The sequence below is a fragment of the Vanellus vanellus genome (assembly GCF_965231255.1).
Source record: "Vanellus vanellus genome assembly, chromosome: 3".
Taxonomy (NCBI): domain Eukaryota; kingdom Metazoa; phylum Chordata; class Aves; order Charadriiformes; family Charadriidae; genus Vanellus; species Vanellus vanellus.
The window spans coordinates 89,302,635-89,319,711 of NC_138907.1; the positions used below are offsets into that span (position 1 = coordinate 89,302,635).

A 17,077-nucleotide genomic window follows, 5' to 3' on the forward strand; every position below is an offset into this window, starting at 1 on the left:
CCTGGCGCCGGGGCCGCCGTCACGTGTGTGCCCGTCCCCGCCTCCACCCCGTCACGTGCCGCCGGCACCGGAAGCGGCTCGGCCCGCCCGGCCCGCCGCGGGGCAGCGGCGGCCATGAGCTGGCTGCGGGCGGCCGGGCAGCGGCTGCGGCAGCGGCTACGGGGCGCCGAGGTGCTGCGGGAGACCTGCCGGCAGTACCCCCTCTTCTGCTGCCTCCTCCTGGGGCTGGGCGCCGCCACCCTCCTCCTCAACCGGTAACCGGGCCCGGCCCGGCCGGGAGGGCAGGGGCGGGGCGGGGGAGCCGGGCCGGGCTCGGCTCGGCCCGGCCCGGCCTAGCGTAGCACTGGTACCTTGTCATGCAGTAATATTTCCTTCCTGCTTGTTTGTAAGGTATCTTCACGTTTTAATGATCTTCTGGTCGTTTGTGGCTGGTGTCGTCACCTTCTACTGTTCGTTGGGACCAGATTCCCTCTTGCCCAATATTCTTTTTACAATAAAATATAAACCCAAGGTAAATACATCTATTAACGCTCTTGTGCTTTCTTTAAATTTAGTGAAAATTTATATCAGGTAGCAATTCTCGTGTGATTTTTAGCTACTTTCAGAAATGCTACACATCAATACAGCTCATACCCACCAACCAATAGATGTTTTGTAGCAAATATGCAGTTATCAAGACTTTGGATTCTTCAAACTATGATTTTATACCTTTCTGCGTGGTTCCATCAAATCTACATGTGGCTGTAAAGGCAGTTGTTGGGAATGATCGTGGATGTTATTTTCTGTTTCACTCATTTTTTCACTTTTACTATTTGAGTAGCAAATAGTTGGCAAATTATGTAGTTGTATTCTCTTTTACTAGGGCGTTTTCTTTTCTAAAGATGCTCTTCCTTTGAACTGGCAAGCCGGTTTTAAGTCATCTTTATTGATTGTAGTCAAACTTCTTTAAGTGGTACTGCATTTCAAAGAAAAAAAACATTCCCAAAGGAAATTTCTGTTTTCTAACTTAAAATGGCTTAATGTAGAGTTTCATAGAACTAAAAATATTATAGTAGCAATAGTTCAAGGCTATGAATAAGGCAAGTTTTGTAGAGAAACCAGCTGGTCGCTTATTAGACCAACTGATGTACAGGGAGATGACTGGATATGTGAAATTGTATCTATCCCCTCAAGCTTTGTTTTAGTGGAAGTGATTTTTCTGTTTGGTTCAGTTATTTCTCATACCATGCCTTGTTATCTTGTTTTTCTGATTCTCCCTGTTCCTGGGTGAACAACTTTGTCTCTATGCTGTTCGTTTCTCTGTAATTGTATACTCTAAAAGAAAATTCACGAATGTATCAGTATATTAAGAAAGTCATCATTTTGAAGAATGTAAACTTGTCCAAATATCTTCTCTTAGCAATTAGAATTGCCGGAGCTATTTCCCCATGGTCACAGTTGTGCTGTATGTGGCAAGGTCAAATGCAAGAGGCACAGGTAAATTAAATATGTGGCACTGGTAAGCTTAGTATTTCTTATATTTTGCCCATAGCAGTAGGAAACTTGCAGTTAAATATTGTTACATCAACTTTTTCATGCTCTCCTGCAGACCTACTTTGCTTCTGGAAAACTATCAGCCATGGCTGGATCTGAAAGTGTCTTCCAAGGTGGATGCATCACTCTCGGAGGTAATTGCTGCTTCCTTTCTTTAGTACCTTGAAATTCAGCGAGTTTTCATTACAGATCTCGTACTTATTACTTCTGGTTCAGTAGATAGTTCAGGTGTACTTCCTGCGTACATTAACTTGTTCCTGTAAAGAATCAAAAGAATATATGCTGAGAGCAGAGAGGCCTACTGGTTAGCACAGGTGTGACTGTTCCTGTAGTAGTGTGCCTAGAACATAGAAAAAACTTCTATGTAAATTGGGAAGTATGTAGGAAAGAACAGTTATAATTGAACATGCCCGATTCTTGAAAAGTTAAGGATTTCAGCCTGCTTAGTTTGTTGAAGTGAAGGTTAAGAGATGATTTTCGCCAGCTACAAGATTTCTGTAATGAAGATGATAATGTGATCGTAGCTATTTAAAATCATCAGACAAAGTGTTATGGTTTGAAGAAGCCACAACAATTTATTGTCATTTAGGCAATTAGTCTATCAGTCGATGACCCCTCCCCACCCAGGAAGGGGAGTCGGGGGAAAAAAACCAAGGAAACCCAGGGGTTGAAATATAAACAGATTTAATAGAATAAGACTAAATAATTAACATTAATAACACTAAAGAACCAATATTGATCCCAATACCAGTGTGAAATATACAAAGATTATACTCAGCCAGTTCTATCAGTAGGAAGCTCTGCACTCCCAGTAGTGGACAGCAAGTGTCGGACACAGCGAGTGCTACGGCTTTGGGAGGAAGGGAAGGCCTCAGGGGTCTGACACTGGGCCAAGAAGTTTTCTGGGTGGCAGCCATCAAGGGAGAGAGAGAAATCCTCAGCAAACTTTATAATTTATATTGAATGTGATGTTTATGGTATGAAATAATCCTGTTGGCCAGCTTGGGTCAAATGCCCAGGTCTCGCTCCTCCTCGTCCCTGCACCTTGTGAGCTCAAAACCACTGAGACCTTGAAACCTGCATACCATAGCTGGCTATAAAGTAAATATTTTCACAAATTCAGATACTAGAGTCTTCTAAAAATGCAGTCTTTCCAAGCATTAGAAGAGACCTTACTGAAAAGGAAAATTATTGAAAGATAAATTAATCTTGTGTCACTCAAACCTGTACACAAAGCTGTAACAAAATCTGTTAGCAGATTAACAGCATAAATACCTGTTTATTAACAAGACTGTAAATCAGGTATTTTGTGTTGTTCTTTTCTCTTTAAACAGAGCTATCTGAAGGGCAATTTTTCTTTGGATCTGATGTTTTTTTTTCTTGATTAGTAATTGATGAAATACATTTGCAGCTAAATAGATAATCTTTTGTCCTTTTTTTAAAGCTAGGACAATATGCAAGTGCATATGTAGCTTAATCTGCACTTATTTAGAATTCCAGCTTTGGAGTTCTGTGATAGGAGGATGAACAACTGGCATGTCAGAACTGAGAAGATTTTTGCCTGTCAGCTCTCGCAATTAACAATATGGTGTATGAAGTCAAAGCTGCATGCATTTGTGGTATAAGCTTGTTCAGCTGTGTATGATGGTGTCCACGGCATGGCCCACAGCAAGAGTACCAAAAAGAATGAAAACCTTAAGGGAAGGGAGGGGTGGACAGTTGAGAAATGTTTTTAAAAAAACACAGATAACAACTTGTTGGCTTCCTTTGGTTTAATGTAGTGACTTCCTCTGCAATTCCAGAAGCAAAAGTTTATGGTTTTAAAACAACTACTTAATCTAATAATTTTTTAAAAATAAGTTTGGGCTCAAGTTTATTAAAATAACAATATTGCTGAATGCCATTTTAATACGTTTATTTTTAAAACCATTTGTTTTAATAATGGAATTTAAAATAAATGCTTCTTTGCATGTAATATTTTTAGAATTTTCGGTTGCAAATAGCTGTGTCAATTTACCAAAGGATGTGGTAAATGCTGAAGAGCAGAAAATTTACCTGTTTAGCTTCAATGGGAATTTAGTGCTAAAAAAATTTCTTTGCAGTTTGTTATTCATAAGAGATGCAAGTAGATACCATAGTTATCTTTGAAGGCTGATCTTTAAAACGTGCTTCTACGCATTGGCATTTTGTATTTGATTGCTGTTGCTGTAGCTCTGCTTTTACCAAAGTGGTGTGGACTTTTCTTTGCTGTCTCTTTTTACTTCAGTGACGTGTCCCTGGCCCTGCTTTATTTAGCAGTGTAGACGTGGCTTTGGGTGCTTAATTAGAGGGAAGTACCAGACCCCTGAGCCAGGGTCATCATCTTTGATGGACCCAAACAAGCAGTCTGTTTGAGCCACTGTTTTCACCTCTGTAGGATACTGTTTGAAATGAGAAATCTCACTGTGTCGTTCCTCATTGCGACTCTTCCATACTGGTTAAAAGGGTAGCAGGGGTTCTGCCCACACCGTATTCCTCTGGATCATCTGCTCTGGGGATGCAGCATGTAATGATGCCTGGAATCGGGTTGCCTGCTTAGGGTCGGAAGGAGAGACTGCTCTTACTTTTTTTTGTGGGTTAGTCATACATTAGAGGGAAGCTGATACAGTGAGAACTGAATTAAGATTAATGAGAGTCTAAAGGAGTGCAGAGTGCAGCCTGCTTCTGCAAAGGAGATTCTTCAAATATTTGGAATAATTCTGGGATGTTTTTATTCTGGATTCGTTTTTCTGGTTCTTCCTTTGCAAGTTAAAGAATTTTGGTGATCTTCTCATTTCCAAATGCTTCTAATTTGGATCACCTGTATAGTCTTTAAGTTTGTGTTTTCAAGTGCTTACAGTATAATTTAATGCACACTCAAATCAGAAGAAATTCAAGTTTTTCTCACAAGTATGGATTTTTCTCTCTTGGGTTGCGATGACAGTTTGTCTCACTTTGGTAATTCTCAATCTTTTGCAGCCTTGTTTTGGTTACCTAGCTGTTGTACATGGTTTAGAACAGTAAGAAAAAACTGTGCTTGGACTGACCTTCCCCCTTCATTTATGTTTATTATTATAGTTGAACTCTAAACCACCTCAACCATACCTCTATCAATATTTGATAGTTTGGGCTATATCGTGCATGAAAATAGTGCAGTGACCTATGTATAATTTTGTTTCCAGTTTCTAATCCATTGTGTTTTACGTTAGTTTCCCCAGTGTTTTCTTTCTTTTTGAATTAGGATGTGGTATCTGTTGGTCAGTTTTATGTTCTGTATAATTTCAGGTGTTACAGATTGTATAAAGGAGAATTTAATTCTATTATTCAGTTAATGAACTCAGCTCTTTCCCCACAATCTCATTTTTGTTATGTGAGGGTTGATTGCAAGTCAAATCTTTGGAAAGCTGCTCAGCTACTCTTCATCAGCATCATGAAAGAAGTGCCTTAATGAATCAAGGTGCTGTCTGTTGATCTCACAAATTTTTCCTTAATTTGTAAATTCTCAGGTTCTTGACTTGATTACGGGACTGGAATTTTATCTCTTTTCCCCTTTTCCCCCTTAATGCATGACAAGAAATCAGTTATTGTCTGAACGTGCTCCTTGCCAGCCCTGAACTCTTGTAGCAGCAGAGTGGCGTGCCTCCTTTCTCACCGGGAATTGCTTGTTCTGCCCTCAGGAAGTGGTCTCAGATATCTAGTTGTACCGTCTTCTAAGGCTTTTCAAATTGTCTTTGTGGTTTACAAATCCTTGCTCCCTTCCAATCTGATTGGGCCTGGTAATTCTGACCTGCTACTGAGTCGTTCATCACTCAGCTCTACAGTTCCTGCTCCTGACAACTGGGGTCTGTTCTATGGCAGTCCACAGAAAGCTTGTCTCAGCAGCAATAAACTGACTGGCTTGCAGTGTTGCAGTGCATGCTAGAAAATAATCTCCCTTTGTTTTTTCTTCAGCTGCTGCTAATATTGCTACCTGCTGCAGTTGGTTTTACACTTACAGTCTCTTTTCAATTCAAAACTGCTCACATGTAGTAGAACCAGTCATTTTGTAAAATGCTTGAAAAATAGGTAGGCTTTAAATGAAATGACTCATCATTTGTATTTAAAAAGGGAGAATATTACTTCACAGAAAAGGAAACTGCTTGTCATTCGCTGTCATTCTTTGAGATGTCCTGTCTACTCTTGGCATGTGTGTATAGTGTGAGCAATTGAGCCTGAATAATATTGTTGGGCTTGCTAGAATGGAAGTGGGTACACGTCTTGCTTTCCTAGTGCTTTATGAAAGTGCAGTGGATGATGTGACAGGTTTTTTTCTGACTTACAGAATTGCACTGATACAGTCTCCAGGCTCATAACGTTCATGAGAAAACTGTGTGGACTGCACACCTTGAACTCCAGTTACTGGCAGTCAGCTGCCTATTACTGCTTGAGTGCTTGGATTTTGTAGTATGGATGATTTCACACCGTGGCCCTCTCTTTAGTTCAGTACAGCACTTTGGTGCAATGGAGCATCATACATCACTGCCTCTGCCATGCCATGTGTTTAGTACATGTGCAAATAGGGACTGCTTTCTGTGTGTCCAGGATCTAGGCATTTTTTATTAAGGCCATATAGAGGACTTGAGTTCTAGTAGAACAGGTCTTGACTGCTGATATTGGGACTTCAAGTGTATTTTGAGTTAGTTGTCTGTCTCTGTGCGCAATGCCTCTGGGTCATTGGCTAGTGGGATTATCTGCACAGCATTGTCCTGTGGAATCATTACCATAAAGGACCCCCCCTTACAGTGTGGCTGTGGGAAGCAGGAGATAACAAGAGAAACACTAGCGAGTCTGTGAAATGGTTCAACTGGAAGTCAGTTACTAGAAACATGGGATGAATCTCAAGGAGTCTTCATACAGAGTGGGATGGGTCATCAGGTCTCATATCTTTCCTTCTTTCCTTGCTGATTTAATAACCACAGGAAGATGATTCTCAGAACAATGCATGTTTGGCTTAGCTAGCAGTAAGAACAAGATCTCTCACTGTTGGAAACAATTCTTCTAGCAGCTTTAGAAGCCTCTGGACTGTAGGTGAAGATATTGCCACCAAGTTGTTAGCAGCTCATGAACTGAAATTGCAGTGACACATGCCTGATGGATAGGCTGTAAGTTCCAAAGTAGTAGTTATGGATAAAGAAGACTCTTTCAAGAGTGCATTGTACTCCCTTTGAGTACACTGCCTTGTGCTTGAAGGCTGTCCAAGTGCACTTTCCACTCCAAGTGGAAGATAGTCTGCTGTCATTGTTCTGTTGGGGAAGTGCATAGCAAAAGTGGAGGAAAACAGACAAGGGATCTTTTAACAGATGGATTTTTCTGCAGGCCTTTGCTTCTGAAAGGCACTTTTTTGAAAGAGTCTGTGGTTTGAGCCCTAAAATAGGGTTATTTTGTTAGAAACTCTGCATGAACAAAAATAAAGTTGCAATACCTGTGAGACTGAGTTTTCCATGGAGTAAATTGGTTTATGTCCTGGCAATGCTATGGAAGGTGTCAGGGAAATTATTTGGTGTAGTCTGATCTGTTGCTCTTAAGGCCAATGGGCTGTGTTTGCTGACTGGAACTGGATGTGATCTCCCTCCTGTTGTCTGAAGATTAACTTCCAAAGAAGATTTTCTAGGATTTCTTGATCTTTTCTGGCCTGGGAAGCAAAGCATCTGTTGTCATCTCCCCCCACCCTGCTTTTAATGGAAATATGATTGGGGAGGGGGCGGCACCATTTAGCTTACCCATCCATCAACACATGATCATATTACAGTTTAAAGGTCTGTTGCTGCTATAGCACATAGGAGTAGGAGAAGAGACATCGATAACTTTGTGGTCCACAACACTCATCTAAAGTTATCCCAAACTGGAAAACATCCCTTCAGAGAGAGGGTGAAGGAACAAAATTTCTCCTTCATGCTTAAAAACAAAGGGAGGAAAATCACTGAAATGGAACAATTGCAAAAGACAGAGTATCTTGTTAAGATTTGAGTAGGTGATGTTCTTAGTAGTGAAGACAAAAAAAGAGTATTCATCAACTGCTCAAGTCTGAAGAATTGAGAGGAATTAAAAAGGCTGTGGTGTGCATTTTACTGAGCCTGCTTTTATAATCATGAGTAGAGCAGAGGCATGTAGTGCCCTAGTATAAATTTAGCAAGTCTTGAATTCTTGCAGTGTGAATGAGTGCAGCAGCAAATCTTGTAAGAAGAGTAATGCTTATTCTCATAAATGACACTTCTATATCAGCTGTTACATTCAGCTTTCCTTTCAAACAGATTCTACATTTTTCTTTGAACACAGTGACTTGTTGTGTAGAACCTTTCCTTCTGCAGAATATGGCACAGCAGCCTCACGTAGCAGCACAGGTATTTGCTCTTATTACCCTGATCAGCACTGATGCTGCCAAGCACAAACTGATCTCTAAAGCAGTGATTCCAACTGAGGTATTGGCTGCAACAGGAGAAGGTAGTATGGAGTATAACTTGGGGTTATAGTGAAGGGGAAAAAATCTCAAGAAAATTTCGTCCTTCATAGAATCATAGAATGGTTTAGGTTGGAAGGGACCTTGAAGTTCATCTAGTTCCACGCCCCCTGCCATGGGCAGGGACACCTCCCACTACACCAGGTTGCTCAAAGACCCATCTGGCCTTGAACATCTCCAGGGATGGGGCATCCACAACTTCCCTGGGCAGCCTGTTCCAGTGTCTCACCACCCTCACAGTAAAGAATTTCTTCCCGATATCTAATCTAAATCTACCCTCTTCCAGTTTAAAACTGTTAGCCCTCATCCTATCGCTACGGTCCCTGATAAGAGAGTCCCTCCCCATCTCTGCTGTAGGCCTCTTTAGGTACTGGAAGGCTACTATAAGGTCTCCCTGGAGCCTTCTCTTCTCCAGGCTGAACAACCCCAAGTCTCTGAGCCTCTCCTCATAGGAGAGGTGCTCCAGCCCTCTGGTCATCTTTGTGGCCCACCTCTGGACTCGCTCCAACGAGTCCATGTCCTTCTTATGTTCTTCTTATTGTCGTGGTTTGTTTTTTTTTCTTGGCACTGTCTGAGGCTTTCCCTTCCCTTCAGAAGTTTTATTTTTGCTAATTGTGGTGCAAGGACTGTTAACAGTTACTTGAAAGCTTTGTATAGGTGTAAAGAGAGGTGCCAAAGCTGCAGTCTGGCTAGTAGTACACCTTGTGTATATGGTGGTGGCAGTCTGTTGATTGAACAGGGACTGTGGCAGTCCCTGTTCAATCAACAGACTGCCACCACCATATACTCCCCTGCTGTGACGTTGAAAGCCAAGCTGAACCAGGGCGTGCTTGTGGCATGGCTTGCAACAGCACTGGTTCTTCCTGATTAACCCAGGTTTTCTAGCATGGAAAAGGCAACCATGGGCTTGGACTGTGATGAGCAGGTTTGGTGGAACAGGTGGAAAAGGTTCTCCTACAGAGAGAGATCCATGTAGGTGGGATATACAGGGGCTAGCAACAGGAGAGAGAAGACCATGAGGATACATGTAGGATAAGGACTTTGGGCATTACTCTTGTTGGGGCTTCAGGAGATGGCTGTACCATAAGGCAAGCTTTGTTGAAAGCTGTAGTGCAGGATGTGGAGAAAGGAGGCTGGCTTCCCTAGGAATTGCTTTTTAGGATTCTTCTTTTGCTTTCTTTGTGAGTGCTGAGCATACAGGATCAACTGTCCCACTTCGAGGGTGGGGAAGAGTTGGAAAAGGTGGAGGTTTGGATGAAAAGGGGTGGAGGTGTACGTGTCATGTGGGTAGCTGTGACTGTGGGAGACTCCACACTACATCAGGAATAACAGGGACTGAGCTGAAAGGGCTGTTGGAGGTAAGGTGACATTTTTCATAGCACTTGTCTAACACAGTGGCCATGGCACTGTGCTTCACATTGTTGACAGTGCTAGTGGCAGCTGTTTGACATTGATATCTGATGAAACCATCACTTCATTGCTCTTTGCCCAAAGTACTAATTATTATGCAAAATTATCAATCTCACAATAGGATCCCAATGTACACATTCGTATGTTAAAGTTTTATGATGTATGAATTATGTTCTATGAGTTTTGGAATGTGTGTTTTTAACTATTCTAACAAAGATTTGTGGTAAAGTGTTTTATTTTGTAATGTGGTTGTCTTTGTTCTGCACAGGTGCTTGAGTTGGTGCTGGAAAACTTTATTTATCCATGGTACAGGTATGAGCTTTACCTAAAAGTCACTACTTTTGAATATCATTAAGTGTTCATCAAACTGTTTCAGAAATAGTCACCTGAAAATAAACATTTATGTTTCTTTAATAAAATATAAAGCATAATTTTAAGTTCTACAGTTTCATCATATTTTCTCTTAGCAGAGTAGAATAGATCTTTTAATAATTTAGGCACAGTAGAGTTGGTTCTGAAATTTGCATTTCATCCTAAAACCACTTTTAGATTATTCGTTTTTATATGTTCGTTTTCTAATAACTCTTACTTGGAAGTACATACAGCTTGATTAAAACTGGAAAAATGCAAAAACCTCCAAAAATTTATTTCCACATTAAAAGCGTACTGATCTTTCGTATTGCTTAAAAAAAAAATCACTTTACCGTTTTTTAAAAACAAAAATTCCACTTTTAATTTATTTGGAAAAGGTATTTGGAATACATGTTGTGGCCACCTTCTTCCAGACTGTCTGGTGATTTGCTGAATTTTAAGTCTGTGAGAGGTTATGCTGAGCTGAATAGAGTAGTACTGTGTAAATAACTTTAAAATAGTGTATAAAGAAAAGACTATGTCTCATTCTTTTTTTTTTTTCCTTGTACCTTATATATTAATTAGTGCTTTAGAGTACTTTGTAAGAAGATATTAAAAATATTTTTAATTGATCATGCTGGCATTGATATGTTAAAACAATATTTTGCCTTAATTCTGAATTTGACTTTTTCATTGCATGGAAAGGTTCAGTTTTGTGCTATAAAAAATTAATAATTTTTTTATTTTGCTCTACACTGTCTTTTTTCCTGTCTCTCTGGGATCTAAAATTTTCTGGGCAGACTTCTTTGCCTGATTGGTTTTTAATTGTGGCTGATATTTGCATGTGTCACATCTGTCTGTGTATGATGAATACACTGAACTGTAAAACTAAGCTGCTGATGCAAACAGCAGAGGGAGCTTTAACACTGTTCATTGTGAATGACCAAGTTGGAAAGCTCAGGATTTTTAGCTTTCAAATACAAAAAACTAGAGCATATTCCGTTGAGCTGTTCGATAACGTAACAAATGTAAGGGAACCATATTCTGTATTTCATACTTTGAAATTAGATAGGTTTTTTGTTTCGGCTGGTGGAAGGTGTCTTCAATGTCTTTGTTTTGGACTGACCAGGAAACTTATTACTTACATCTCGGACACCCAAGACAGTGGAATTCTGGAATACGTCGTATGGTGGGGATAGTAATATGCATAGTTAGAAGTGCAGCGCAAAATACACTTGGTATGGAGCCAGCAAGCCTAGATTCTGCTACATCTTGCCCTCTGGGGAGCTGTAGAGATGTTTCTGCACTGTCTTTAGTTTTACATGGCTGTACCTCCAAATTTTGAACTAGCTCTATAAATTCACAGTGTGCTGATCAGACCTAAGAAGTTTTCCGTGAACTTGAAGTATTGGGAGTTCAGTGAGCTGTGGTGTGCTGATATCAGAGTAATTCTGCAGGAAACAACTTGATTCTCAAAGGCTTACTGATTTCAGCTTAACAGTAGTAGTGTCAGATCTGGTCTCAGTCCCTCTAGACATTGAAGTGTTTCTGCGCTTTCCTGTATTTCCAGGAACAGTGGTGCAGGAAGGTCTTAGCTGTGGGTCCGTGTGCAGCTGTTCAAGGTCTGTCTCGTAGAGCACGTTAGTTCTGACTTTTCCTACTTAGGTGAAGGGACCCTGTTTGTATAGCTCAGCTCATCCTGGAGAAAAAGGACTCTTGCATTCGTGAAATGTTTTTTCTGTGCTAACAAACCTCACTGAACTGGATAATTCTTTACAGAGCCAAATTAGAAGCCTTTACATCCAAACTGTCCCTTTTTAGCAGCGTGGGTAACCACCAGCAGGCAATTCAGACTTGCCAGACTAGTTTGGTAAAACAGCTTGCTGCTTTCCCTTGCAGAAAAGTCTGGGCGTAATTCCTTATGCTAGTTGCCCCCCTTTCAAGTGAATGGAAGTTGTGCAGAAGCTACCAATCTCTTTTTTTTTTTTCTTTTTTTTTTTTTTCTTTATTTTATTTTTTTGTGCCCTGCCAGCTGACACTGCCTCACAGCACCTTGCACTCTCTGGATACTAGAGAGGCAACATGATATATCTCACTCAGAAGCCTGAAGTAACACTTACCAGAAATGTATGCTGCAAGATAAAATCATAGATTTATTACTCAGGAAATAAAGTTCTGAGAGCAGGGAAAAGCTGTGTTTTACATTTGTTTCATTAATAAACTGTGTAAAAAAAAAAAATTGCAATATTTTATTAGCAGGTTAAAATTTGGAGGCAAACATTCCTAAACTTGGATCACTTTAGGGTACTGCAGATTAGTATTTAGAATCCAGTGAACTCTACCAAAATAGGTAGTTATACCTATGTGAATTTTTTGTTTGGTATTTTTCAAAGTATTTATATTGGTTATATTTAAATATTTGTGTTTTAAGAATTTTTTCAACTATATGAGAAGAATAAAGCATAGTTGTAAGTAATCCAAGTTTTCAGAGCTACAAAATACTGGTCTGAGTCTATTGCTTATGCTATATGCTGTATGATAAAACTATATAATATCTTGCTTGTACCAACCTCATTTTAAATAGGAGAGTTTGAAGTATGAGTGAGTATTCGATGCTTACTGAATTTTTTGGTCATTGATGCTACTGCAACTCCAGTTCTCTCAGATTAGATTAGAATCCTGTAATTGCCACATTTTTGTAATACATTACTGTGAAAACATTTTTCTTTGATGGTGACTAAAACCAATGCTTTCACATATGGAGCTGCTTCTATTTCAAATGCAAGTAGTGCAAGAAAAAGTCAGGATTTTTGTTGAGTTACAAACCATAGCTTTACAGTTTTATCAGTTTGCAACTTACTTTCTTCATCTTTTTGATTGAGTTGGCCAAATTTTGTAAGACTAATTGACACACAAGGAAAAAAGTCACTTCAGTATTTGTATATGGTTTTCATTTATTTGTAGATTCCATAAGAATTTGCATGCAATAGCAGTTGGGTGTATCTCTTTTGAGACATTGGACTCAGTAACTGTTTACAATTAACAGAATAAGCCTTTTTCTTTTAGCAAATCTCTCTGTTATGCTGACAGTTGTGTTTTTAAATTTTTCCTCAAATTCTGGGAAAATGCAGCCAATTTTTAAAATGTTTCCAAGCGAGTTATTTGGACCTTCCACTGTGTCACTAGAGATTTGAGATTTTACAGGTTCTTGATGGTTTTTTTTGCCAATCTTCAGTCTGCTGGTGATTAAAAGGATGTTTCTGCAAACCTATGGCGCGTTGTGAAAGTACGTGGCATAAAGTCATGTCCAAGTAGAATTAGCCAAGATACTGGTTATCCAAGTGTCAATAAAATAACAACTTCTCATTCCAAATCACTTCATGTATCTTGTTGTCTGTCAAATACTAGTAATACAGTCATACAATTTATTTGCTAATCCCTTGGCTTCCTTTGACAGTGTGGCTATTTGCTAACCATCTTCCTTCCAAAATGTAAGCTGCTGATCTTAAAACAAACCAAACCTTCCCCTGCAGTACTCTTATCTGCATATGATTAGCTGTTGGAGGATGGTTGTATTCCTTATGCCAGGCTGCTTTCTTTGAGGTGCTTTTTCATGCAATCAGTTGCATACTTTGACCGTCAGGTCACCGGTATCTGTACCTAGCAGTTCATCTTCAACATGCGTTTGAATGCTGTGTAACCCAGGCTAACGCTTTAAAAAATCAGATGCTGAATAATGTAAAGTGGTAGTATAGGCATAAAATTTTTATTTTTTCAAATGTACTGTTGTTGCTTGTACTGATTTTTTTTTTTTAAATGCAAATAATGTTTGCATTTACTATATATATACAAACTCATTTTTTACCAAAAACTGTGATAGCTTTTACATATAGTCATTGGCTAAAGCAGGATGTAACTTTTTTGTTGTCAGCTATTATAATGCAGTTCTGCCAATATCTTTAGGCATAGTCTTAATGTCCATATATGCTTACATGCTGACAGATTTTTATTCGTTCTGTTGCATTTTGCAAAATACTATTATGGTCTCTTTTTCCACGCAGTTTAGTTGCAGTTTCTGTGTCTAAGACTTAGTGTATTTCCCATTTTCATGCAGTTTCTCCAAAAAGACATGGAGTAAGGTATTTTTCTAAGTGAATGAACTTCAACTATTTTTACCATGGTTTTTCGCTGAACGTACTTTATTGCAGCAGATGGAAACTGGCAAGCCAGATAAAAAGTTTAGCTGACATTTTGACATAGTGATTTGGGAATCTGTTTTAATTATTTTCTTTCTTTGTTTCCAACCAGAAACCACCTTAATTCATTTCAATTCCATTTGAAGTGGCTATAGGTTGAGGTTCTTGTTTTGTGTTCTTTGTAATTGATCATTTCACATTTCATGCTTCATCAAAAGTAGATCAGCTTTTCAAAAAATAAGTTCTGTCATTTGTCCGTTTCCTGTGCTATGCTTCCTTTTATCTTCTAGAAAATGGCAATCTCTGTTTAGACCTGAAATAGGCCCAATTTTATATTTAAAAAGAGAATATTATTGCATTAAATGGCGTCTAAGTATTAGAGCTTGTTGAAAAAATACTAATGAAAGTTTTCTGTTGGAAGAGGCTGAGCTGAAGTACAAGGGAGGTACCTATTTCATTAGAAGCTACATGAGAAACTACCAATCTTTTAATAAAATTTAAACAACAGAGGTTAACAAAGCCAGACTTGTATTAAAACAGAAGAAAATTATGTGAGATCTTAGAGTACAGAAGGTCTTGTAGTATGCAACACATAAAATCCAATTTTAACTAGTTTAACTGGGGTATGTCCATGCTCTTATTCCAAAGGCTTTGACGATATTAATTCATTTTTACTTCATGCCACCGAACTGGTAAACATTCACATATGTGGACACTAAGTTAGATTTTACTTGGTCAAAATCATGCAGGCAGTATATTAGAGCAGGAATTGGTATACAATTCCAATTTACTGACATATTTCTTCAGCCATTGTTGTATGCCACAGTGGGAATGCTGTGTATTTTACTGGAATAGAAGACTGCTTACCCTCTGCCCACACTTGGTAGCTTTCATTTCAATTAATACCAGTTGCAGTGTCACCGTTGAATGTTCTTATTCCAGCTTTTAGTGGTGCCAAATGTATTCTGGTTGGATTAATATAAATGTATTTTATTCTGTTGTCTTACATGACATGCTTTACAACACTGCAGAAATATTACCGATGATGAATCCTCAGTGGATGAACTGAGAGGCACGCTGCGGTTTTTTGCATCTGTATTAGTTCGGAGAATTCACAAGGTAATGTGACTTAAAGGTATTAACATTGTTTTTCCATCAGAAATAACCAATATCCATATGTAGCAAGTTCTTTTAAAATGGCAATTCCAGAATCAGTCTTACAGAGTATAGGAGTTTCCATCTAAGTTTCTTCTTTGTGTTATCTGTTCCCTCCATCTGGAGCTTATCTCATTCCTGGTTATAAACCATTTTTGAAGATTCATCATTGGAAGCGTTCAACGTCAGTTTGGACATAGCTTTGAGCAACGTGATCTAGTGAAAGATGTCCTTGCCCACAGCAGTGGGTTGGACTAGATAGATGGTCTTTGAAGGTCCCTTGCAACCCAAAACCATTTTATGATTCTATGGTTCTTGCAAATGGATTTTTTTTTTTAAACCAGTGCAAGTCATTATTAAACCCTTGGGATGATCTTTTAGCTGTCTTTTAGTGATTTAATCCAAGTGGAAGCAATTTTGAGAATTATTGAAAAAGAACTATGAGAAAATAGCTGGAGTCATCAGCACAGGAAAGACATGGACCTGTTGGAGTGGGTCCAGAGGATGACCACAAAAATGATCAGAGGGATGGAGCACCTCTCTGTGAAGACAGACTGAGAGTTGGGTGGTTCAGCCTGGAGAAGAGAAGGCTCTGGGGAGACCTTATAGCAGCCTTCCAGTACTTAAAGGGGGCTTATAAGAAAGATGGGGACAAGCTTTTTAGCAGGGCCTGTTGCAAGAGGACAAGGGGTAATGGTTTTAAACTAAAAGAGGGAAGATTTAGATTAGATATCAGGAAGAAATTTTTTACAATGAGTGGTGAAACACTGGCCCAGGTTGCCCAGAGAGGTGACAGATGCCCCATCCTTGGAAACGTTCAAGGTCAGGTTGGAGGTGGCTCTGAGCAGCCTGATCTAGTTGAAGATGTCCCTGCTCATTGCAGGGGGCTTGGACGAGATGACCTTTAAAGATCCCTTCCAACCCAAACCATTCTATGATTCTGTAAAATGGTTAGCAGTGTACCTGTCTCATAACTTCTGCTTGATTGCCTTCTTTAAATGAAGACAAGGTCCTTACGTTGTAAAGAATAGACTGTCATTCAGTTAATAGCTTACTATAAGAATTAAAACACTTATGGTTCTTATACTAATGTATTTCTTAAGAAACATTCTGAAGACTAAAGATTCAAATTTTTTATTTGCTGTGTTTAATATATTAGGACATACACTGTTTTCTGGTAAAGTGCTTCAAGCCTGTTTTACAGGAGCAGCTTCTAAATTTCTGGCTGTTGCAAGCAGGAGGAGTTGCTAACTCAGTTTCCAGATTTATTCAGTGCTGGCCCCTCTGTTGGAGCGACTACCATAAATGTGTGTCTTTTTCCCCCTCCTTAGTAACAGCAATATTTCCCAAGCTACAAGTTGTACATGTACTCTGTCATGACTGATTAACAGCCTGATTCTGTCCTTGTTATATATCAAATCCAGATGATTTTTTTGTTTACTCTAACTCAAGCATGCTGCTTTTTAAAGTGAACATGGGGGAAGATTAAGAAATGTCTGTGTAGCACAGACATTCTATGGAGGTGTAAAAGTGGAGTAAATCTTTCAAAGTAAAAATCTCGAGCAAGGTCTTAAAATTTAAGTTGGCATTGTAATACATGCAGGTGTTAGTTGCATAGACCTATTGTTGATTCAGAAAAGGATGATGCCTCCTCTATTGGTTGTGTAATAAGGTATTAATTGTGTTATCTCAGATCAGCTATTGCATCCTTAAATAGAGTATTAATTTACCATTTCTGCCTTTGACAGTGATGGAATAATTGTAATCTATTTAATTCTATGTGTCTGGGTAGACATTACGTGCAACAAGAACTCAGGGCGTGTAGAAGTATTAAGCCCTGTCAAGGGAACTGCAAAATAAAGGCCATCACAGAAATGCATCTCTCTACAAATGTTTAGAGTTATTTGTATCCATCCTA

At 39.2% G+C, this 17,077-nt stretch overlaps 1 protein-coding gene across 2 annotated transcripts in view; it reads left to right on the forward strand.

Moving 5' to 3' along the window:
* Positions 1-114: 114 nt before the first annotated feature.
* Positions 115-17,077, forward strand: part of SNX14 (sorting nexin 14) — a gene marked incomplete at its 5' end in the record, with an annotated part of 59,429 nt that continues 42,466 nt past the window's right edge. For both annotated transcript variants that reach the window (XM_082481859.1, XM_082481860.1), the window contains 6 exons: positions 115-254; positions 391-511; positions 1,400-1,476; positions 1,589-1,667; positions 9,726-9,769; positions 15,036-15,123. In XM_082481859.1, the coding sequence (XP_082337985.1) occupies positions 115-254; positions 391-511; positions 1,400-1,476; positions 1,589-1,667; positions 9,726-9,769; positions 15,036-15,123 (549 nt within the window). The remainder of the gene's footprint in view (positions 255-390; positions 512-1,399; positions 1,477-1,588; positions 1,668-9,725; positions 9,770-15,035; positions 15,124-17,077) is intronic.